Genomic DNA, 24,742 nt, shown 5'->3' with positions numbered 1-24,742 from the left:
TCTGGCCTCTCTGGTGGAGCTGCTGCCCCCGCGACCCCAACATGAAGCTATTAATGAAGACGAGACAGTTACTTCTATCTGTTTAACCATTTTAATAACTTAAAAATCCTTTTTTTAGTCATAAATAACTGTTGTCTTTTTTTATCTCCTGTTAAGTTAAGTTTTTACTTAAATATAAGTCCTGCAGAATTATAGAAGTATATCAGTGTCATCAGAATATTAACGGAATTAAATATATTCAATGTTTTATGTTTTATTGAAAAGGTTTTTGTAATCATTGAATAGTTTTTTTTATAACTGTATCAAGTTTTTTGTATTTTGTAATATGAATTACATTTTTATTTAGTAATTAACTTAATATTTTGAACGCTTGAATTTATTTTTACTTAAATTTCAATATAGGAACGAAACGTCCTCGCGGCAGCAAGCGTGGATGTGATTGGCTACCTTCAGTGCTAGAAGTCAGAGTGAGTTGTAGTTCCGTTGTTGTCCAGGAGGAGGCAGTGCAGTGACGAGAGAAAGCCCCAGCGAGTGTTTGACAGGAGAAGAGACGTGAGAGACGTGAGTGACGTGTGTAAGAAAAAGTTGTGCTCAGGTGAGTGTGTCGTCAGGTGAGTGTGTCGTCAGGTGAGTGTGTGCTCAGGTGAGTCAAAAGACTGTGTCTCGCTGTGTTACTCAGGCTTAACTTAAAATAACGTGAATATTATCGAAATTAAAAATTAACTTTATTATAATTAACTGTTTTTTTTATGCTTGGATTAATTTGTATACATTTTTAAACTATTTAATTCAAGTTGAAACTACATCAGCGTTGGTGTAGTGGCTTCATCTGGCCAGTAGATGGTGGTATTTACAAGAACGAGAGTTATATTCTAATCTATTTAATCGCTACAACAATGTGATGGAAACGCATCTAATTGAAAAATAAATCATTTGAAATCAAACTCTTGAACATAAAGACAGTAGAATAAGGTGCTTGAGAGACAATTTTACTTTAACGTATGAACATCACATACAAATATGAAGTAGCTTTTGTGTTACAAATAAAAAATGTATTAATATATATCTATTTTGACAATATAATATATTAATTTAATATACGAAGAATTGAAAGTCAATAAATGATTAGATGTAAAATATGTTTTTATTTATTTATTTTTTAATAACAAAACATGAGTTAACTTTGTGTCGTAATTTGTATCACAATCATAAAATAATCAATAGTCCATCATAGAGACGAGCGGCAGAACATGAATAAAAGAAAGTTCTCTATTAAACACATTTATTGATTATTAAGTCACTTGTTTCCACCATTTTAATAACATCAAAGTGACAACAGAAATGTTTTACTAAAGTTAGCATCAATACTTGTATATAAATAAATGTATAAACTTGATTTAACAGACATAATTAATCGATAGAAAAAAAAAAACAGATTAGTTTATAAAAACATTTATGTCTAAATAAACAGGATCAAGATGATAATAAATATTCATCTTCTGTCGTCGCGTCCGTCACGGAAACCGACGTCAAGTTTCGAAGCAGTTTAGTTCCAGTCCTGGTTCTCCTCTGGGACCTGGAGGCCCGTCCTGTGGAGACTCGTCTAGTTGCTGTGCACGAGCGTGACGAACAGGAAGAGCGAGCACAGGGAGATGGCGCCGGTGAGCACGGCCTTCACCAGCAACACGGTCCAGCTGCCCAGGACGAAAGCGTGGATGAACAACCTGTGGACGGAGACCAACGTCAACACTGGAGCAGAATGACCTGGAACCTGGTCAAACTCACAAAAATAACCTTTAAAATAAATACAACTCGAATCCCAGTCGTTTATGAACATCAATCAAGTGATTGAAAAAAGTATATCAATGTCATCAGTATTATATAAAATTAACATTTCGAACATTGAAACTTTGAATTAGAAATTATTAAATTGAAATTTTAAAAATGTTGTTTTTTTCTTGTACACAGAGTTTGCTTTTATAATTACAATTACTCATAAATAAATGTTTTAAATTCAATATTTTTTAATTTGTTGTCTTTTAAATTCAATATGAAAAAGGAACTGAGCTACTTCGTCTGAGCGTCACATGATCACATGACTGGATTTGATCCAGTAGCTCTGGACTCTATTGGTAATGTCTGGTGACTCTATTATACCAACGTTTCTATATTGAATTAAAAACACTACAAATTAAAAAATATTGGATTTAAATTGTCTTTATTTTAATGATTGAAATTAGAATACAAAACTGTGTAAAAAAAGGGGGAAAAATATGTATATAAGAAAAAAATGTAAACTTTAAGAAATTAAATCATTAAATACTTCAAAAAATGAGAGATGTTAAATTAATTCAATATTCTGATGACACTGATTTAATGAACATGGACAATAACTGAGAACATATTTGACTTCTTGTGAACTTCAGTTCCTCGCTCTATAAACCTGCACATTAAGAGTCTTTAACGTGCGTCACTCACTCCATCAAGAAGGACTTGTAGACACACAGCGCCAGCAGCACCGTGACGGGCAGACGGAAGCTTTTAGGAAGATCGTAGCGAGTGAACATCCACACGACTGCAGCCACGGCGATGTAGTGAACCTTCAAACAAACAGAGTTACGGTCAATCAACGCGACGTCGGCGAAGTTTCTTAAATATCTGTATTTATACGTGAAATCAAGAAGCTTTAGTGAAGAACAAATGTCACGTATTAAAGAGAAGAATGAGAATATAAAATAATAAAGATTGAACAATTACAATCGTCAGGGACTGAAGGTATCATCTGTGTGTGAGTGACATGAACAGAGACATGAACAGAGACATGAACAGAGACATGAACAGAGACACGAACAGAGACACGAACAGAGACACGAACAGAGACACGAACAGAGACACGAACAGAGACACGAACAGAGACACGAACAGAGACACGAACAGAGACATGAACAGAGACACGAACAGAGACACGAACAGAGACACGAACAGAGACACGAACAGAGACACGAACAGAGACACGAACAGAGACACGAACAGAGACACGAACAGAGACATGAACAGAGACACGAACAGAGACACGAACAGAGACACGAACAGAGACATGAACAGAGACATGAACAGAGACACGAACAGAGACACGAACAGAGACACGAACAGAGACACGAACAGAGACACGAACAGAGACACGAACAGAGACACGAACAGAGACACGAACAGAGACACGAACAGAGACACGAACAGAGACACGAACAGAGACACGAACAGACACACGAACAGAGACACGAACAGAGACACGAACAGAGACATGAACATCAGATGCAAACACTCACTAAACTGATGTTGGAGTCAAAACTCATCTGGATATATTTCCAGTCGAACTCGATGCCTCTGGCTCCGACCCACAGAGGGAGACACCTGAACAAACAGAGTTGACTTTAGAGTGGAAGAATATCATCACAATATTGACTAGTTCAAGTATCTACTAGGTAAACGTTGAATATTCTTATTGAATTAAAGCATTGAGTCATCTTTTAATAATTGATTAAAAATGTTAAAAAAAAATCTAAATACATTTACAAAATGAATAATATATATACTGTATATATATACTACCATTCAAAAGTTTGGGGTCACTTACAAATGTCCTTATTTTTAAAGAAAAACACTGTTTTTTTAAACAGTGCTTTAAACTAATCTAAGTTTAAACTAATCTAAGTTTAAACTAATCTATACATTGCTAATGTGGTAAATGACTATTCTAGCTGCAAATGTCTGTTTTTTGGTGCAATATCTACATAGGTGTATAGAGGCCCATTTCCAGCAACTATCACTCCAGTGTTCTAATGGTACAATGTGTTTGCTCATTGGGTCAGAAGGTTAATGGATGGTTAGAAAACCCTTGTGCAATTATGTTAGCACAGCTGAAAACAGTTTAGCTGGTTAGAGAAGCTATAAAACTGACCTTCCTTTGAGCTAGTTGAGTATCTGGAGCATCACATTTGTGGGGACGATTAAACGCTCAAAATGGCCAGAAAAAGAGAACTTTCATGTGAAACTCGACAGTCTATTCTTGTTCTTAGAAATGAAGGCTATTCCATGCGAGAAATTGCCAAGAAACTGAAGATTTCCTACAACGGTGTGTACTACTCCCTTCAGAGAACAGCACAAACAGGCTCTAACCAGAGTAGAAAGAGAAGTGGGAGGCCCCGCTGCACAACTCAGCAAGAAGATAAGTACATTAGAGTCTCTAGTTTGAGAAATAGACGCCTCACAGGTCCTCAACTGGCAGCTTCATTAAATAGTACCCGCAAAACGCCAGTGTCAACATCTACAGTGAAGAGGCGACTCCGGGATGCTGGCCTTCAGGGCAGAGTGGCAAAGAAAAAGCCATATCTGAGACTGGCCAATAAAAGAAAAAGATTAATATGGGCAAAAGAACACAGACATTGGACAGAGGAAGATTTGAAAAAAGTGGTATGGACGGACGAATCGAAGTTTGAGGTGTTTGGATCACATAGAAGAACATTTGTGAGACGCAGAACAACTGAAAAGATGCTGGAAGAGTGCCTGACGCCATCTGTCAAGCATGGTGGGGGTAACGTGGTGGTCTGGTAAGGTGGGAGATTTGTTCAGGGTTAAAGGGATTCTAATAAGGAAGGCTATCACTCCATTTTGCAACGCCATGCCATACCCCGTGGACAGCGCTTGATTGGAGCCAATTTCATCCTACAACAGGACAATGACCCAAAGCACACCTCCAAGTTGTGCAAGAACTATTTAGAGAAGAAGCAGGCAGCTGGTATTCTATCTGTAATGGAGTGGCCAGCGCAGTCACCAGATCTAAACCCCAAGAAGTGCCCATCCAGCCAATCCAACTTGTGGGAGGGGCTTCTAGAAGCATGGGGTGAAATTTCTCCTGATTACCTCAACAAATTAACAGCTAGAATGCCCAAGGTCTGCAATGCTGTAATTGCTGCAAATGGAGGATTCTTTGACAAAAGCAAAGTTTGAAGGAAAAAAAAAATTATTTCAAATACAAATCATTATTTCTAACCTTGTCAATGTCTTGAATATATTTTCTATTCATATAACAACTCATGGTGGTAAATAAGTGACTTTTCATGGAAAACACAACAATTTCTGGGTGACCCCAAACTTTTGAACGTATATATATATATATATATATATATATATATACTGTATATATATGAAATTAGAATTTTGAAAATCGAATTCTTTTTTTTGTTTATGCATAGTTTGCTTTTCTAATCACAATGAAATGTAATATATTTTAACTAGTAGCCTTTTAAATTCAATATAAAAATACGTCGATCTACTCGGTCATGACACGGTCACGTGATTGTCTGAGGGTCGCATGATTGGCTGATGAATCTGATCGAGTAGTTCTGGTACCGTCTGGTGTCAAATAATAATTTAGAAAAGATTCACATTTTCACGTCACTATTCAATCATCCGTCAGTCTGCGTTCCTACCTGGACATGACGAGCTCTGCTGTGGCCCAGCCCATCGCCGCCACCATGATCTTGTACTCGCCCTTGCCGGCGTTGCGAGACATCACCAGGTGGAGGCCCAGCAGGTCGGCGAAGTCCACGGTGGACTTCATGAACTCCTGAGACACAAAAACACACACACGGATGTGAGCGAAACACGACCACGTCGGTCGAGAGAAGCAACACTCACCCCGACGAAATCATAGACTCCAGCTCCTCCCTCCCAGGTCGGAAAGAACGTGGCGAGGAACAGCATCTGAAACACAACGAGGACAGTGAGACGACCTTGAACACCAGACTCAACCCGTGTTTATCTGGGCCTGTGACATTATTGTGACTTCATGTGTGAAAGATAATAGAACAGGTGAATCCAAGCTCACCTTGCACAGCTGAACAAACAGGTACGTCGCTCCAGCCTGGACACATCTCCAGAACGCGTTGTATTCTGACCTACGACATTAAAATCTACTTATTATCCAGTCTTTTCACTTGAATGAGCTTCTTAAACGACCGGAAACAGAAACAGGTTAAAATGCCGTTTAAAGCTATGAAGATATTTTACAGAGTACTTGTAATTGTTGAGAGTAATTACCGAGAGTTATTATTATTTTAGTAAATTCTTTGCAACGTTTGTTTTGCTCTAATTATTCTCTGACAATAAATATACTTTGAATCCCATTAATGATCTTTGTCCATCGAATAAGTAATTTAAGTTCAGACACTAGAGCTTTTGACTTTTTTTATCTTGAATCTAAAAAAAAAAATACTGTTAAACGAGACAAGGGGTCGACGACCTTCGATATATAAGACTTATCACCATCAGAGCCACAAACTCTGACTGATAAAATGAGACAGTTCATCGATTATATATCAGAAAGATGTTTAACGCATGAAATATATTACACAGTAACAAAACTATAATGAAGACGGCTACAAATATTTGCACTTCTACATTTTTCTTTATCTTAAATAAAGTGTAGGTCGGTTTGAATCTTCAATAATTAACTCTGACTGTGAAGACATTTTCTTTACTTTCCAGAAATGTAGATCCTAAATGAAATGAACCAGGTTTATTTTTAAAGTCAGTGGAATAAACTGTACTTATAACGGACAAAATACCGTAAATTCCGGACTATAAGCCGCTACTTTTTTCCCCACACTTTGAACATTCCGGCATATAGTCCGGTGCGGCGTTTTTTTCTTCGTGGGGCCAAAAGCATTTTGCCAAGTAACCAATAAACCAATAAAATTGATGAGTAGTTCACAGAAGTCCAATGAACTTGTTTGATTCATCAAGTGCACTTTCACAACTATTGTTAATCAGTCATTTGTACTCGCCCTCGTCAACATGGACAAAACTAGAAGAAAATAATATGATGCGGCTTTTAAGTGAAATGCGATCACTCTGGCGGTTTCTCTGTAGAGACATTGTTTTCTTTTTCATCACTTCTGCCGTGAAGACACGACTTCACGGCAGGTGTTCCAGGCAGACCGTCTCTCAGACCTCTCAGTGTTGAGTGGATTTACCTTTGGATTTATTTTGGAATTCGACATTGATCGCTGCCATTTTTTAACTTTCTGTTGGACATGAGCATTTGGACTTCGGTTATTCTGTCTTTGGGTTTATCGCGGGTGTTTAAGTTGTGTGTTTTCTAAAGAACGGTTCATTTATTCCACCATCATAGAGCGCCTTTTGTTGATTATTTAAAAATTAGATATTGAGAAAATAAATGTTGGGTTCCTGCACAATCAGCTTTGGTGTCGTTTTTATCAAATAACTGCTGTTACAGCGGAGCCATCATTTGAGTCCAGAGCGTGAGTGACATGCTCTCGATAAGTCATTTGAGACAGTCTGTTACAATAAGAACATATGATGAACATTTTGAGCTCATTTTTAATATTACGACGTGGGATACATGCGGCTTAAAATCTGGTGCGGCTTGTAGAAGTACAAAATGGATTTTATTTCTTAAATTAGAAATTATTTCTTGTAATCCGGTGCCCTCTGTTGTCCAGAATTTACGGTAACTAGACAAAAGAAGTTGTTTCTTAAATCACGATGGTTCAGCTATTGAAGGATTACACTGACCGCCCCCCCACATACTATAGTACAACTAATCTGCTTAGTGTTTCTGGCTTCACGAGGACCTGCACCGACACGTGGGATGATCGGACAGAAAAGAAGGAGAAACATTAATAACATTTGGAAATCAAAAGACAGAAATACTTACAGTCCACTGCACTTGTATGTGATGAAATACGGGAAATATGCCAAAGCAAAGCAGTTTCCAAAGTGGAAAAGAGTCATGATGTCCGTTGAAGAAACTCCCTGGAAGACAAAAGCACAAATATTTCAGTTAAGAGTAGAAACTACGTTTAGATTAGGAGATTTAAAACCGTAAACATCTATCAACAATGTGTGTGTGTTCAGGGATCGTATCATAGCGAAATATATCATAGCGAGAAATATTACATTTATATACTAAAGAAAAGTATAATCTCAGTCTCATTTAAAACGTATTTTTATTAGATTTTTAAACCCCTGCGAGAAGGTTAACTCTTGTGATGAATTTAAAATCTTTGAATTTAGAATTGTTTCTCAATATGTCAGTGAAAGTAGGATGATATTTAATAACGCTATTGAAGATTTGTTGAGGGTTTTCTGGTTTAAAATAACGTGTAAGTAACTCAAATAACGTCGGGAATAGAAATGAATACGTTGACATTGTTGATAGAAACGCAGTATTATCGAACACTAATACTTAACGTTTAGTTTTCATTAAAAATAGATCGAGATGCATTTTATTAAAAGATATAAAAGAGAAAATGTATTTATTCGCTACTTACCAAAAAAGAAGAACCACGACGGTCGGCGAATGACAACCGGAAGAGCACAGTTGTGCACACTCTAAATCCTTCCGACAGTCAAACGACTTTGTAAAAAGGTTCCGCTGATTCTCCGGTGATTCTCCGATTTTGATTTAAATTTTTACAATCTTTATCATTTAATTTGATATCATCTTTTGAATAACTACCAGAACTAATTATTGATTAAAAAAAAGCACCAACTGCAAGAACATTTAATCACAAGCACGTTTTATTTTAAACTAAATGGGAAAAACAACTTTGAGAGAAAAATGGGGTTTAATAATATTATTTTCAACAAAAACTTTAAACCACAAACTATAACTCTTATTTTCAAGTGTAAACGATAAATATTTAAAATGCATATTTATATATTGTAAAGCAATAAAGCGAACATGGTAAATGCAATATCAGAAGACTTCACATGAACATTTTAAAATTATACAAACTAATATTTCAACTTTTAAGGAGAAAAAAAACCAATAAGACTAAGAGGTTCTACAAATCAATATGTTTAGTGGACAATTCTTATGAGTTAAAAGTATCTTTAATATTGCTCATATTGGTCATTTCTTTTCCTTTGAGGCAAACAAAGTTTCTTTTCTCCGCACAGTTTCCCGTCAACCAGCTGGACTTGTGGTCCTTCGATACGATGCCACACTCTCGACCCGGGGTCGGACACTGTGGGAGCTGCTGTGTGGCCTCCATCACTCCGTTCATCCACCACCACCTCCCAGCCAGGAAGCGCAGACTCACGAAAACCTGCCAAGCAGAAGATAAAGATTATAATTGTCTTATGTCACCATTTTATTTAACCATCAATCATTTTTTTTGACATCTAAATATAAATAACTATGATAATTGCAAAGATACAACTGTATTGAAGTATATCAGTGCTATCAGAATATTGGATTTAATATTTGAATTTTTAATTATTATTATTATATTTTAAACAATTTCTATATTGAAACTTTTAATTTGGTTTTATTAAAAAAATGGATTCATGGTGAAAGGTTGAATTTCTTATTTTTTAATAATAGAATATCGAGTTTGATATTCTTATTCAAATAATTGAAAAATGCATTTTTAGTCAATATTTTATAATTTGTATCCATTTAATATTAATAAATTAATACAAAATGTTAGTAAAATACTGTCACCAGACATTACTAACAGAGCACCGAGCTACTAGATTTTTTAATTATTGGAATAAGAACTCTAATTATGTTGAAACCTTTTTAATATAAATGCTTTGGGTTTTTTTTTGTATGGATTTAACTTTTAAATTAAACACGTTGAAAGTTTGAATTTGTTGTTTTTTTAATTTTCAGAATGATTGCTTTTTTTATACATAGAGTTTAATATTCTTACTTCATTCATTAATAAATACATTTTCTTAATTCAATATCTTTTAATTCATAGCCATTCAATATAGAAATAGAAGTTTACAGAAAATTCAACTTAGAGAATGTATTTTTTGTGTCTATTTGTAAAATACAATATTTAATTTAGAATATATAATTAATTATTAAAAAATAAAAATAAAAATGTGACCAAATGTTTCAATATACACAATATTTAAATGTACAATCCTTAAAACTTGTCAATGCTTAAAACATCGTTTTGATAAAAAATTCCAACATTTAAAATGTGTTAATATGGTGATGACACTGATATGTTCTTCATGAGATGTTCTTCTTCATCAGCAGAACTGGCCTCTGGTGTGTCTGCTCTCTGGATCCTCCCTCTGACGTAGTCAAAGTCTTCTTCTGTGGTCAGGCTCAGCAGCTCGTACGAGCAGGACTCCTCGCACGCCAGCCTCCTGCAGTGGTCCAGAGCTTCTTCCCACGTCTTCTTCTTCTTCACCAGCAGCAGGTCGTCGTCGGTGCAGATGAACGGAAGAACCTCCGAGCACCGGAGGCTGTAGAACCTCTTGTCTGTGGCGTCGAAGGATCCACAGTCTCTGACCAGCGGCTCGTTCTCGCTCCAGCTGATGTTCCGGTTCCACTGATCTCCTCCGGCCCTGTAGACGCCGATCCAGCCTCTGTCCTTGAACTTGTGTTGAGGGTCGTATGAAGCCAGGTCTAAAGACTTGCTTCGACAGCTGAGCTGAGCTTCAGTCCAGTCTTTATCCTTGTCCATGAATATCACTTTGTCCGTGTCTTGTGAGGAGCAGTAGAACGGCAGTGGACGTGAACATGGAAGGCTGTAGAAGTTACTTCCAGAAACGGCAACACAGTGTTTCACTGGTTCATTCTTGGCCCAGTGTTGACTGTGAGAGACGTCGTCTCCTGTCGTCCCCTCGTCAGTCCTGAGACCACATTCAAAAGTCATACATATGATATATATACTTATTATATTATTACTACTTCTGACCTACACTTGTTCTGGTCAAACTACTTCCCGACAGTATCGACCATCTTCAACACCAGCGGCCATTTTCATTTCCCCCAAATAATATTAAAATAAACTCAATTATGAATTCTTAGTTTTTAATCACTGATAACTCATTTCAAAACATTTTTTAAAAACACCTTGACGTGTTCAAGAGTAAAAAGAAATGAACGGGATACACGTTCATCTCAGGGTCAAGTTCTGTTTTATGAAGCTTCATCAACACATCACTATACTGAAAACAAATGTGTTTGTAGTATCCCTTGTGTTGTCTCTGGGTTAAAGGTCAACTACCTCCACCATTGCAGTTGTATTTATGGAAGCCAGGGAGGTCTTTGACCTTAACCCAGAGACAACACAAGGGATAACACAAACACATTTGTTTTCATGCCTTCGGGTTACCTTGAGACAACACAATAAATAATATCTACATAATAATTATAAAACAATACAAATAAGCAAAAATAAAATAATAATGATAATAAATAGGAATAAAAAATAAAATGAGATTTTCAAATCAAATCAAAGTTACCTCAAGACACTAGTGAGTTCAGGTAAGAATATATGGGAGAACAAACGGGAGATTAAGGATAAAATAAACGAAGAGAAGTCCTGAGAAGATCAGGAAGAGAAATAACAAAAGATAAATCAACCACAATAAACACACACAACAATAATTATAAATATAGTTTAAAAGAGCATTTACAGATGTTTTATTGTGTTTCTGAAATCTTTATTTTGATGTTTCACGTTCTTAAGATATATGAGGTAACGTGTTGTGTTTTCTGTCAATAAAAGATGTCTATTTGATCAAACTGACCTTGGATCTGTGGACCTCCAGGTTTCTTCCCGGTCAGGATCTCTGAACAAACCCATCCAGACTTTAGTCGTGTCGTTGTCAAACTTCCATCCGACGGACAAGAACGTCTCCCACAGGCTGACGGGCAACAAGTCCACGTGATGCTCCTGACAGTGAAGTCTGGCCTCGTCCCAACTCAAGGTCTTGTCGTAGACGTAGAAGGTCAAGGTGTCGTCCAGTGACCCTGAGCACAGAGTGACCGCCGCGAGGAGGTGCACCGTCAGTGAGACCGTCATCACTGCTGAGGGTTTTAAATACAGACCTGAAGTCTCTGCTCACAGGGTTTTATAGAGTAAAGCTGATTTACATAATTCATCAATTATACAAATTAAAGTTTTGCATCTTGTGTTTTAGTTTTCTATAGTTTGTGAAGTGATTTTTTATTTAATTATAATTTAAAACGTCTCAATTCCAAATCGTGTGAGAAATCTAGAATCATATACGTGTCACCAGAATATTAAACATATTTCAATTGTTGATACTTTGTGTAATTGTTGAATAATAGAATTAAACATAAAATATGTTTGTTGTCTAATAAGTTTTTTAAATACTTTAATTTTAAATTATTCAATTTTTTCCAAATGTATATTTTCTACAATATAATTTGATAAATTAATTCCAATAATAATAATAATAATAAACCTCAAATTTCAATATGTTTTAATTCAACAAATAAATGCTGGTATAAAAGAGTACCTTCAAATATAACTTTATTGATACCCAACGACGCAGCAATAGACGCAGACTGTGATGAAACTATAACTAGCTTTATCTCTTTGAAGAATTAAATGCATTTTTATTTCAAGAAATATAGAAACTGATTTAACGACAAAGACCTTCTTAGTGACTCGAAGCCTCACAGTTGGATCTTCTTGCTTCACGAGACACATTTGTTTTCAGTCCGTGTGTCATTCAAATGCTTGACATTCAAAGTCCATTTAAATGAACATCGTCCACGTTAAGTTTTGCAATGCAAGTCTTTTGTTTCTGTTCATGTTGATCTGTTTGTTTGTTTATCAAATGTGTTCAGAGGAAATAAAACATTAGACCAAGTCATCAAGTTAATGTTAACCACAATAGTTGTCTTAGTTTACCACAATAATTCTACGAATTTAATCTTATTTAAGTATAGTTGTCTTAGTTTACCACAATAATACTACGAATTGAATCTTATTTAAGTATAGTTGTCTTTGTTTACCACAATAATTCTATGAATTGAATCTTATTTAAGTATAGTTGTCTTTGTTTACCACAATAATACTACGAATTGAATCTTATTTAAGTATAGTTGTCTTTGTTTACCACAATAATACTATGAATTGAATCTTATTTAAGTATAGTTGTCTTTGTTTACCACAATAATACTACGAATTGAATCTTATTTAAGTATAGTTGTCTTTGTTTACCATAATACTACTACGAATTGAATCTTATTTAAGTATAGTTGTCTTTGTTTACCACAATAATACTATGAATTGAATCTTATTTAAGTATAGTAGTCTTTGTTTACCACAATAATACTACGAATTGAATCTTATTTAAGTATAGTTGTCTTTGTTTACCACAATAATACTATGAATTGAATCTTATTTAAGTATAGTTGTCTTTGTTTACCACAATAATACTACGAATTGAATCTTATTTAAGTATAGTTGTCTTTGTTTACCATAATACTACTACGAATGAAATCTTATTTAAGTATAGTTGTCTTTGTTTACCACAATAATACTACGAATTTAATCTTATTTAAGTATAGTTGTCTTTGTTTACCATAATACTACTACGAATGAAATCTTATTTAAGTATAGTTGTCTTTGTTTACCACAATAATACTACGAATTTAATCTTATTTAAGTATAGTTGTCTTTGTTTACCACAATAATACTACGAATTTAATCTTATTTAAGTATAGTTGTCTTTGTTTACCACAATAATACTACGAATTTAATCTTATTTAAGTATAGTTGTCTTTGTTTACCACAATAATACTACGAATTTAATCTTATTTAAGTATAGTTGTCTTTGTTTACCACAATAATACTACGAATCTAATCTTATTTAAGTATAGTTGTCTTTGTTTACCACAATAATACTACGAATTTAATCTTATTTAAGTATAGTTGTCTTTGTTTACCACAATAATACTACGAATTTAATCTTATTTAAGTATAGTTGTCTTTGTTTACCACAATAATACTACGAATTTAATCTTTTTTAATCACATTCTTTTCTACAACTGTAGACGCCTTTAAATAAACAATTCATGGATATTATAATACAATTATATGTATATTGTTTTTTTTTTTTAATGTAATTGTATTAAATAACAGGATTATACATTTCTATTAAACCCATAAAAGATAAACTGTGTCCAAAGATGTAAGTTAGCTTCTGGCTAGTTAGCAGTTGAGCAAGATTAGCTGCATCTTTAAATAATATATATTTGTAATAAAAAATGTTTCAGTTTAATTCAACATGTTGCAGGTATTTCAAGAGTCAAAAAATGATGACATTTTAGTGTCATTTAATTCAGTTTAATTTCATTTGAAAACAATGTTTTCAGATCAAAATGAGAAAAGGGTAACAGAAAACATTAAATCAAAGTGTCCTCAAACAAATATAAATCCAACTGTTTACATTTTTAACGATTCTTTTAACGATTTAATCAAATCTCTTTTTCATTTTGAGGAAAGCAGTCGCGATATTGTGAAAAGCTGGCAGCAGGTGGCGCTGTGAGCTAACAGCCAATAGCTAAAGCCCTTTAGCCACTTCCGCTTCTACTTTGGTTGATTATAGAGGAATATTTGTTTCTTTCTTATTTATTCAATAAAAACATGCTTCAATTAAAAAACACACATTTTAAATAGTCTTTATAAATATAAAGGATAAAATTAAAATGTTTTAATTTAAAAAAAAGTAGCTTAGATAAAATAAAAATACAACGAGAAAAAATGGATTAAATTAAACATAACAGTTTGAATAAAAACAACGGTTTAAAGCCATGTTTTAAATATTTGAATCTGTTTAATATGATTAATGGATAAAATGTTTTTTTTAATTGAAAATAAATTTTTTAATTTAAGTACTTTTTATTGACCATGTTTTTTTTCATTTATTTTTTATAATTTTTGCTATTTGAGGAAAATCTAAATTAAAGAAAATAATAACTTTAAATGTTTTAAACTGTTTTTTAATTATTTAATCTATTTTAATATTTATAATATCTATTTAACATTTTTTTTTCAATATTCTTTTATGAAAAATAGTTTTTGATTTTATTATAAAAGAAGCAACTCTACTTCTATAGTTGACTCACTCACAACAAATAGTATTTTATTTAATTAAATGTATTCTCCTTCTTCAGACATAATGTGTTGTATATATTCGAACATGTTAATGTATAATGAAGTGAAACAAAAGAAACTTTAGTTTAAACTTTTATTCCGGACTCATTGAGTTACAGTCTCTCCACGGACGGGTCGACCAGGAGGAAAAACACCGACATGGAGACGAAACAGCAGTTTTTATCGTGCTGAGCCAAGACACACATCTAGAGTGGCGGCGGGAGGTGAGGGGTGAGTAAAGGGGGTGTAAAGGGGGGAGTACAGGGAGGGGGGGGGCACACAGACACGAACACTATCACCGACCGAACGTCTCAACTGAAGAAAGACAGATAAGCTCAGAACACTCCAACACTGTTGCTGCTGCCTACTAGGATGTAGCCGTGCTAAGGGTCGCGACCTTCCACGACGAGGGACTCATGTGGGGGAGAGAGAACACAAAGGGGTGAGAAGGATGGTCCCTTTTCTAACTTCCTGTCTGGACAGGAAGCCTCTACTCCTTGGAGTGCATGTAGAGCATCAGGTCGGCAACACGGTGGCTGTAGCCGAACTCGTTGTCGTACCTGCAGCCGGAGAACCAGAGTCAGCGTCGAACAGGAAGTGATGATTGTTTGTGTTTAGGACTCACCAGGAAATGAGTTTCACGAAGTTGTCGTTGAGGGAAATGCCTGCACCGGCATCGAAGTAGGAGGAGTGAGTGTCACTGATGAAGTCAGAGGAGACCACCTGCACCACAACGTTGATCATTAGATTATCAGAGCATTAGATTATTAGAGCATTCGATTATTAGAACATTAGATTATCAGAGCATTAGATTATTAGAGCATTAGATTATTAGAGCATTAGATTATCAGAGCATTAGATTATCAGAGCATTAGATTATTAGAGCATTAGATTATCAGAGCATTAGATTATCAGAGCATTAGATTATTAGAGCATTAGATTATTAGAGCATTAGATTATCAGAGCATTAGATTATCAGAGCATTAGATTATTAGAACATTAGATTATCAGAGCATTAGATTATCAGAGCATTAGACTATTAGAGCATTAGATTATTAGAGCATTAGATTATCAGAGCATTAGATTATCAGAGCATTAGATTATTAGAGCATTAGATTATTAGAGCATTAGATTATTAGAACATTAGATTATCAGAGCATTAGATTATCAGAGCATTAGACTATTAGAGCATTAGATTATTAGAGCATTAGATTATCAGAGCATTAGATTATTAGAGCATTAGATTATCAGAGCATTAGATTATCAGAGCATTAGATTATTAGAGCATTCGATTATTAGAACATTAGATTATCAGAGCATTAGATTATTAGAGCATTAGATTATTAGAGCATTAGATTATCAGAGCATTAGATTATTAGAGCATTAGATTATTAGAGCATTAGATTATCAGAGCATTAGATTATCAGAGCATTAGATTATCAGAGCATTAGATTATTAGAGCATTAGATTATTAGAGCATTAGATTATCAGAGCATTAGATTATCAGAGCATTAGATTATTAGAACATTAGATTATCAGAGCATTAGATTATCAGAGCATTAGACTATTAGAGCATTAGATTATTAGAGCATTAGATTATCAGAGCATTAGATTATTAGAGCATTAGATTATCAGAGCATTAGATTATCAGAGCATTAGATTATTAGAGCATTAGATTATCAGAGCATTAGATTATCAGAGCATTAGATTATCAGAGCATTAGATTATCAGAGCATTAGATTATCAGAGCATTAGATTATCAGAGCATTAGACTATTAGAGCATTAGATTATTAGAGCATTAGATTATTAGAGCATTAGATTATCAGAGCATTAGATTATCAGAGCATTAGATTATCAGAGCATTAGATTATCAGAGTATTAGATTATCAGAGCATTAGATTATCAGAGCATTAGATTATTAGAGCATTAGATTATTAGAGCATTAGATTATCAGAGCATTAGATTATCAGAGCATTAGATTATCAGAGCATTAGACTATTAGAGCATTAGATTATTTGTTATTGTGCTTCTAGGAATTAGATTATTTACCAACTTTCTTTGACAGGTTTAATTTGTGTGTGTGTTTTTTTTTTCTTCAACACCTGCTTCACTCTTATTGTTAAACTATTTTTCAATGCACAGGATTATGCATTATGTGCATTTTTAATGATACGTAGTAATACAACGAAGCTTTGCAGAGTAATATTACAAAGCCTTGCGGAGTTATACTACACAGCCTCGTAGGGTTATACTACCAAGGTTTCACAGAGTAATTCTTCAAAGTCTGGGGGAGTATTACCACAAAGCCTCCCGGAGTAATACGTAATAAACTTAATAAGCCTTGGTTTACTGTGAAGGTTCACAGAGTAATATTACGCAGCTTCAGAGAGTAATATTACAAAGATTTGTGGAGCAATACTACCAAGCTCTGCAAAGTAATACTACGAAGCTTCGCGGAGAGTGATACTAGGTAGCCTCGTTGAGTAATAACTAGTATTATTGTAATATAATCATATAAACTTAATATCACAATAAGATCTTTTCACTTTTCATTCCGCCCTATAATGAATCAAACTGATTGAATCTGTAGTTCTTTACGACCATTTATATAATATTAGTGATGGACGTCCGTGCTTCATCACCTGGTCCTCGGTGTATCCCAGAATGCCCTTCATGGGTCCTTCAGCAGCCTTCCTCACGGCGTCCTTGATGGCGGCGTAAGAAGCCGGCTTTGACAGACGGCAGGTCAGATCCACGACAGACACATCAGCCGTGGGCACTCTGAAGGCCATGCCGGTCAGTTTCCTAGAAGCACATCGAACATCAGATCCATGATTCTTCCTCCTGCAGCTGGTCTGGAGGTCACGACCCTCACGACCCTCACGACCCTCACGACCCTCACGACCCTCACGAGCCACACCCACCCGTTGAGCTCCGGGATAACCTTGCCCACGGCCTTGGCAGCGCCGGTGGAGGCTGGGATGATGTTGGCATGGGCGCCACGACCGTCACGCCAGGCCTTGCCGCTCGGTCCGTCCACCGTCTTCTGAGTGGCTGTGTAGGCGTGAACTGTCGTCTGCACACAAGGTCACTTTCTTTAACCTTCATGTCGGTTTGAAGCACATTTTCATCGCTTGAAAAAAAAAACCTCACGACGCATTGACCTCCTAATGTTATGGAAGAATATCAGTGTCGTCGTATCATTAAATGATTGAGTTTAAACCTTTATATTGTTCAACAATTAGATTTTTTCTTAGTGGAATTTTGATGTTTTCAGGCTTTTTTTAATTAAAAATAATTTACAAGGTTTACATATTGAAAGGTTGAATTTGTTTTTATAAAATTATTAAAATACACACTTTTTATATAAAAAAATGTACCGTATTTTCCGGACTTTAAGTCGCCGTTTTTTTCATAGTTTGTCCGCGACTTATACTCTGGAACGACTTATGTGTGAAATTATTAACACATTATTAGCGGTATATCATTTCACATGTTATTTTCACACTAAACCACAAGAGGGCGCTCTAGGCCTGTGTGGATAATTTCCACGTAGAAGAGGAAGCATCTTCTACCTCCGGAGTTAGTTAGTTGTTTAAAAGTGACACGAGGATGAAGAGTTATTTGGAGTTACACGGATGGTTTGGTAAACTTGTTAGTTATTTATGCTATAGTTCTCTGAATAACTCTTCATATGTTATGTTAACATACCAGGTTCTCACTTCATGTAACGTAATTATTCTGTTGTTGCCTCTAGTTTTATTTTAAATTGTCTTTCAAGATCACATGTCTGTTCTTGGTGTTGGATTTTATCAAATAAATTTCCCCCATAAATGCGACTTATACTCCAGTGCGACTTATATATGTTTTTACTTCTTTATTATGCATTTTATGGCTGGAGATACTTGTGCTCCGGAGCCACTTATAGTCCGGAAAATACGGTAATATGTTTTCATGTAGTAATTAAATTCGATCAATTAAATGTTTTTAAAACATTTTATGACATTTCTTCATATAGAGTTTGATCATCTAATTGCAATATCTCAAAATTACATTTTATGAATTCAATATTTTCTATTTAAATTGTTTTAAATTCAATAAAAAAAAGTTGGTAATACAGTGTCACCAGACATTACCAACAGAGCACCGAGCTACTTGATGGAACCTTCAGCCAATCATGTGACACTATTACACCAACATTTTTAAAGTGAATTAAAAAGGCTACGGATTAAAAAATAATTCAGTCATTCAGTCAATAAAAATAAATTAAACTGTTTACTATAGAAATTATTCAATAAGAAAAACGTTTTTCAACGACGGCACATAACGATCTTACATATAATGAGGAACTAAAATGATCCCAAACCGTTAGAATTAAGACAATAAAGGTTGAGTCAAACTGTATAAATCTAACTTTTGTTCCTAGAACTCACCATGAGCGCCTCCTCGATTCCAAAGTTGTCCTGGATGACCTTGGCCAGCGGCGCCAGGCAGTTGGTGGTGCAGGAGGCGTTGCTACGAAGAGAGAGTCACACGATTGTTGAAGCGTCAGAACCTCACGCCGTGGAACGTGTCCGGGTCTCACCTGACGATTGTCATGGAGGAAGGATCGTACTTGTCCTCGTTCACGCCCATGACGAACATGGGGGCGTCGGGGGACGGTGCGGACACGATCACACGCTTGGCGCCGCCTTGGATGTGGAACTGATGGTGAGGAACCGAGAGAGAAACATGAGCGACACTTTGATATTTGATCCAACTAAACCGTTTTTTAAATGCATACGTTGGCCTTCTCCAGGTTCAAGAAGATGCCGGTGGACTCCACCACGTACTGGGCGCCGCTCTTACCCCAGGGGATCTCAGCAGGCTTCATGCTGGGGACACAAGGTTTTAGTCACACATCCAACACAAACCAAGGTTTACCTTCACTGAACAACTGTTTGGATCGAGGAGCGCAACTTTACCCTGGACTATCAAAACTCAGCCGACTATGGAAGTATATCAGAATATTGAATTGTCGAAACTTTTAATTAATTTATTGATATGTTGTTGGTTTTTCAAGCAATTTATTAGTAAACAATATCCCAAATAAGATCTCCAGAGGGATCAATAAAGTCTATCCATCCATCCATCTATGTGAGTAATTAATTTATATTTATAGAGCTTTTCCAGACCAGGGTCACAAAGTGCTTAAACTATCAAAACAATACTCAATAAAATATATACTTATGAGGTCAAGTTAACACAGAGACAATAATGTGAGTTTTATTTGAGATATAAATTAAGACTTTTCTTCTTTATCTTGTTGAGTCTTTACATTTAATAATAATCATAAATAATAATGATAATAGTTTTATATATAATAATAAAACGATTCAATCCATCCATCCATCTATTATTAAATTATTATTATTTTAAACATTTTAAGATGTTCTTTTAAACAATTTAATACAAAACTGTGAATACTTTTGAAATTATTCACTTTATTGATCCCTTTTTGAGATCTCCTTTGGGATTTTTTCATTAGTAGCCTCTTGAAATTAAATATAAAAATATAGTACCTTCTATTACATTTAAAAGGTTACGGGGTTAAACATTTTAAAGAGTTTAAAAAAATACAATGCACTAATAAACTTCCATATCATGACATTTTACACGTGACAGAGATTCGACACTTTGACGTAAAGGTCGACTTACTTCCCCGAACACCTCATTGAAAGAAGCTAATTGAGAAATACTGTGTTTAAAGTGTTTTTTTCAGTCAAAATCTAGTGAAGCTAAAAGAACATTCAGACACTTACCATTGGAACACAGAGATTTCCTGGCCGTCAACGATCAACTTCCCGTCTTGATGAGAAACTTCTCCCTTGTAGCGTCCGTGTGTGGAGTCGTACTTGAACATGTAGACCTGATGAGGAGGAAAACGTATCAGAACGCTGGCTTTTCTACGGGATCGAAAACTTGAAACTTGAACATAAATGTTAGCAAATGTCAGCTTGTGTTCAATTCACAAGCCTGTTTACGAAAAGCACTGAAGCTCATTCACAAAAATGTACTTTTGAGTCGATTTTAAAATGGTTTAAAAAAAGAGTCTTTACGGTGAAATACTGACCATGTAATCCACGGCAATGAAAGGATCGTTGATGGCCACGACCTTGATGCCTTTCTGAAGGCAAGCCCTCAACACCAGTCGCCCGATGCGACCAAATCTGTAAAGACAGAGATTTTTTTTGTCATGAAGTTGATTTGAGAAACACAATCAAAAGGGTCAATTAACTAAAATACACATGTATTACTACAAGTAGAAGTTAGTGACTCACCCATTGATTCCAACGCAGAGGTCTGACATGATTGCTAGTTGAGTTGACGTTGAGTTACCTGCAGAGTGAAAAAACATGTTGTATTATATTATATTTTATAAACCAACACATTCTACCTGCAGCTAAAATCGATGTCGGCGCTGTGTACGTGTCCAGATGAACGTGTGTCGAAAACAGAAGTGAGGCGTGACCTCGTGCTGCGACTTGTTTAGCAAACAATAGCCTGGCATTTATGAGAGAGAGGCACAAACTTGTCTGGAGGTTTCTTCCTCTCTCGCCTCCTCCCTTTTCCTGTGTTACCTAATCATTCTGCCAGTGACTCTCTTTCAACTCAAGTCTTTGTTGTCAATGTTACAGCTGAGAAATATTGCTCAGTCTGGTTCTTACTTGGGCGAGAAAACAATAATGTGTATCACAAAAAATAAACTTGGTCACACAGTGTCAAAGGATCCGCTTTCAACTATCGTTTGTTTCCAAAACGGTGCCTCCGGAGGTCCTGACATGCCGTTTACTCCTCCACCGATCATCTGAATGTAGTCTTTGTTTCACGTACCATCAAAGTCTACAAGGAAACACAAGCGCCTACAGTCGAAGCGTTGACGGTTTTCAAGGTAATTAGAGACGATTATCATTATTATACTGTTAATATGAAAAACTGCTGCTAGCTAGTTAGCTTGAACACTTGAATAGCAACATTAATTTCTAATTGTAACCTGACTTGTAACCCGAGTCGCAGCATATGCGGGCGTGTCTCAGGTAGAGGCAAGTATTCTGAATCGACCTTGAAAAGCGGGTCGTCTGTAATTTGTAGGCCGCTGTAATCTTCTTATCTGCTGTGTGTGAGCATCTGTTCCTGCACTAGTCACTCTCGAAGCACTTGAGAAATGTGACCAAGATCTTAGGAAAAATGTTCATATAACTATAAATTGAAAACTACTTTGAAGCTCAAGACATTTCTGATGGTTGTAGAACACTTTCTGTACGAGCTTTTTTGTGTTTTTTCACATCAATTAAATCATTAATATAGCTTTTATTCAAACTAGTTATGGGATAGAAATTACAAATGGTTCCTATACTATGGAACTGCATTGCATCATGTTGTTCTTAAAACTATCTCCAGTTATGTTTGAGGACTTTGAACAACAACGTTATGAATATTAAAATATATTTTATAAAATAATCTTTCATGTTTAGTTTGTTCTTGTGTTGTTTGAGCCCGAATTACCAAGTTGTATCTATTGATAAGTGCTAACAACACAAGTAGAATAATGATAAAAACTGTCAATGTGCCAATAGTTTAATATTGACTCTACAAACATGGAGATGGAATATTGTTCTGCAAACATCCTGTGGAGTAGGAACTACATATTTAAGTAGTTTTTGGTATAACTCAGATACATTTAAGCTACATTAAATTAACCTTAATAAACTTGGTCAAATTGTGTGTGGTGTGTCTTTCGTGTAATGTTTTCAGAAACGTTTTTTTTATCACTATCAGTCCACCAGATCATTAAAATTCCGAGTCTGTTCCACATTCATTCTTTCCCTTCAATTGTCTGGTCCGACCCATTAGGCCCGCGGTGCCTCTGAGCCCCGACCCAGTTTACACAAGCCGGCGCCGGTGGGGGGCTCATGGACGGGCTTGAATGTCCTCTGAGCCGAGGAGAGGATAGAGCAGGTCATAGGGTCTATAGTTGTGGTGTTTTATTCCATTTTACTTTTAAATATTACCAAGAATTCCTTCTCAGAAACAAACATTTTCCTCCTGCTGTTGTTCATATTCTGCGACCGTACTTGAAATAATCCCAGAAGTGAATATAAAGACACCTTTTCAAACCCTCCTGCTGACACGCCCACTTTTCTAAACAGTGTTTTTCCACTGCAAAGGCCTGGTTGGAAAGATTCCAGAGGATCACATGGAGGCATGTTTCCTGGTGCGATGTCCTCTTAAGGGAATCAGTACATTCAGTCATTTGACTTAAAGGAGCCGACGACAAACAATTGGATTATTATTAAAAAATAAATCTATATTCACGGAAAAACACTAGTCAAATATTATCTGAAAGAAGGTTTTGTTATTCTCTAGAATAAAGCCAGACTGGATTGATAGTATCTAATGTTTCACATTTTACTATTTTACCTCAAATCAGCAACAAATGATTTAAATGGTGACACAAGTCCTTTCTATCCTGGAGCTGTTACATCCTGTTTTTTACAGACTTGCTGAGTCATTCATTGTCTCCTGCTCAGCTTTTGACTCTTTTTTTGGCGAGCTGTGGCTTCATGAATCATACATTCATTCATCTCCCAGGAAGAAATACTATCAAATTTCAAACACAGGAGGGAGAAGATGTTTTGAGCATAAGTGTCAACCTCCTGACACCAGTTAGTGGGTCATGTGATCGAGCGTGAGGTCGTTGTATCGGTTGAACTCTCTGTGAACAGTTTTGACGATACATTCTACTCATTATCCATTATTTTTGGATAGACAACGTTGACTTTTGGATCAAATAATTAAACATAATATATAAATAATAATTTGAAATTGTTTATAACTTAAAATGGTCTGGTTTTTCCTTAAGTTGCAAGTGAAAAAACAGTAAAAGACAGTAGATAAAGTAACTAGTCTAATATGTCTAATATTACTTTTATATATAGTAGGAAACAAGTCTAAAATATCAAATACACTCCATGTAAATTAATTATTCAAAATGCAAAACCCTAAAAACATTAATATAATGTAATATAATGTATAGAATACGTACATTCAATGTTGCAGTACACTGAAACTATTTCACCGGTATATACATTCAAAAGGTAGATATAAATATTCAGAGTTTTCCACAGTACTTTTATCAGTATTAGACACTACTTGTATGCAACGATTCACACCGTTTGTTCATTTTTGTGTTGCACTTAAACTTACAACCGCTAGATGGCAATAGTAGTTCAATCTTTTCGCAGCCAAAGAAACAAGGACATCCCGCTTGTTGCCGTAGATGACTGAGGATTAGAGGATACAGCAGCTGACGTTTGGACATATTTTGCAACAAATGAAAGCAGTTACGACTTCGTCGAGAGTCATGTGGTCTGTAAATAATAATACTACACATATATACTTGTTACTACACTATCACAACACCAGAGTCAAGTATTCAACAATACTACACATATATCCTTGATACTACACTATCAAAACACCAGAGTCAAACACTCAACAATACTACACATATATACTTGTTACTACAGTATCACAACACCAGAGTCAAGTACTCAACAATACTACACATATTTATTTGTTACTACACTATCACAACACCAGAGTCAAGTACTGGACAATACTACACATGTATACTTGTTACTACACTATCACAACACCAGAGTCAAGTACTGGACAATACTACACATATATACTTGTTACTACACTATCACAACACCAGAGTCAAGTACTG

The 24,742-nt window shown here is 35.4% G+C and overlaps 3 protein-coding genes across 4 annotated transcripts in view; all 3 read right to left on the bottom strand.

Moving 5' to 3' along the window:
* Nucleotides 1–1,125: 1,125 nt before the first annotated feature.
* Nucleotides 1,126–8,401, bottom strand: tmem147 (transmembrane protein 147). The gene is made up of 8 exons (XM_087805657.1): nt 8,355–8,401; nt 7,739–7,836; nt 5,888–5,957; nt 5,698–5,763; nt 5,490–5,626; nt 3,327–3,411; nt 2,479–2,600; nt 1,126–1,724 (listed from the first exon to the last, which is right to left on the bottom strand). Exons 2-8 carry the CDS (start codon nt 7,813–7,815, stop codon nt 1,604–1,606), a joined length of 678 nt encoding a protein of 225 aa, XP_087661783.1. The 5' UTR covers nt 7,816–7,836; nt 8,355–8,401; the 3' UTR covers nt 1,126–1,603.
* Nucleotides 8,402–8,900: 499 nt separating this feature from the next.
* LOC148067001 (putative C-type lectin domain family 20 member A) lies at nt 8,901–11,861 on the bottom strand. The gene is made up of 3 exons (XM_087806347.1): nt 11,587–11,861; nt 10,089–10,683; nt 8,901–9,134 (listed from the first exon to the last, which is right to left on the bottom strand). The coding sequence occupies exons 1-3, from the start codon at nt 11,859–11,861 to the stop codon at nt 8,901–8,903; spliced, it is 1,104 nt and encodes a 367-aa protein (XP_087662473.1).
* Nucleotides 11,862–15,049: 3,188 nt separating this feature from the next.
* gapdhs (glyceraldehyde-3-phosphate dehydrogenase, spermatogenic) overlaps nt 15,050–24,742 on the bottom strand; it is an 11,725-nt gene continuing 2,032 nt past the window's right edge. The window contains exons 1-11 of one of the 2 annotated variants that reach the window (XM_087806483.1): nt 21,407–21,429; nt 21,291–21,348; nt 21,083–21,179; nt 20,772–20,878; nt 19,754–19,844; nt 19,556–19,674; nt 19,404–19,485; nt 17,895–18,046; nt 17,613–17,775; nt 15,595–15,692; nt 15,050–15,529 (exon numbers count right to left, since the gene is read on the bottom strand). In XM_087806483.1, coding sequence (XP_087662609.1) covers nt 15,460–15,529; nt 15,595–15,692; nt 17,613–17,775; nt 17,895–18,046; nt 19,404–19,485; nt 19,556–19,674; nt 19,754–19,844; nt 20,772–20,878; nt 21,083–21,179; nt 21,291–21,319 — 1,008 coding nt within the window. In that variant the 5' untranslated portion in view covers nt 21,320–21,348; nt 21,407–21,429 and the 3' untranslated portion in view covers nt 15,050–15,459. Of the gene's footprint in view, nt 15,530–15,594; nt 15,693–17,612; nt 17,776–17,894; nt 18,047–19,403; nt 19,486–19,555; nt 19,675–19,753; nt 19,845–20,771; nt 20,879–21,082; nt 21,180–21,290; nt 21,349–21,406; nt 21,430–24,742 lie in introns of those variants that run through there. The other variant, XM_087806482.1, reaches the window with a different exon arrangement.

This window comes from Callionymus lyra, chromosome 13, assembly GCF_982586985.1.
Source record: "Callionymus lyra chromosome 13, fCalLyr1.hap1.1, whole genome shotgun sequence".
NCBI classification, from domain to species: domain Eukaryota; kingdom Metazoa; phylum Chordata; class Actinopteri; order Syngnathiformes; family Callionymidae; genus Callionymus; species Callionymus lyra.
Note: the sequence above shows the minus strand (reverse complement) of the source record. Positions and strands in the feature narration are given on the sequence as shown.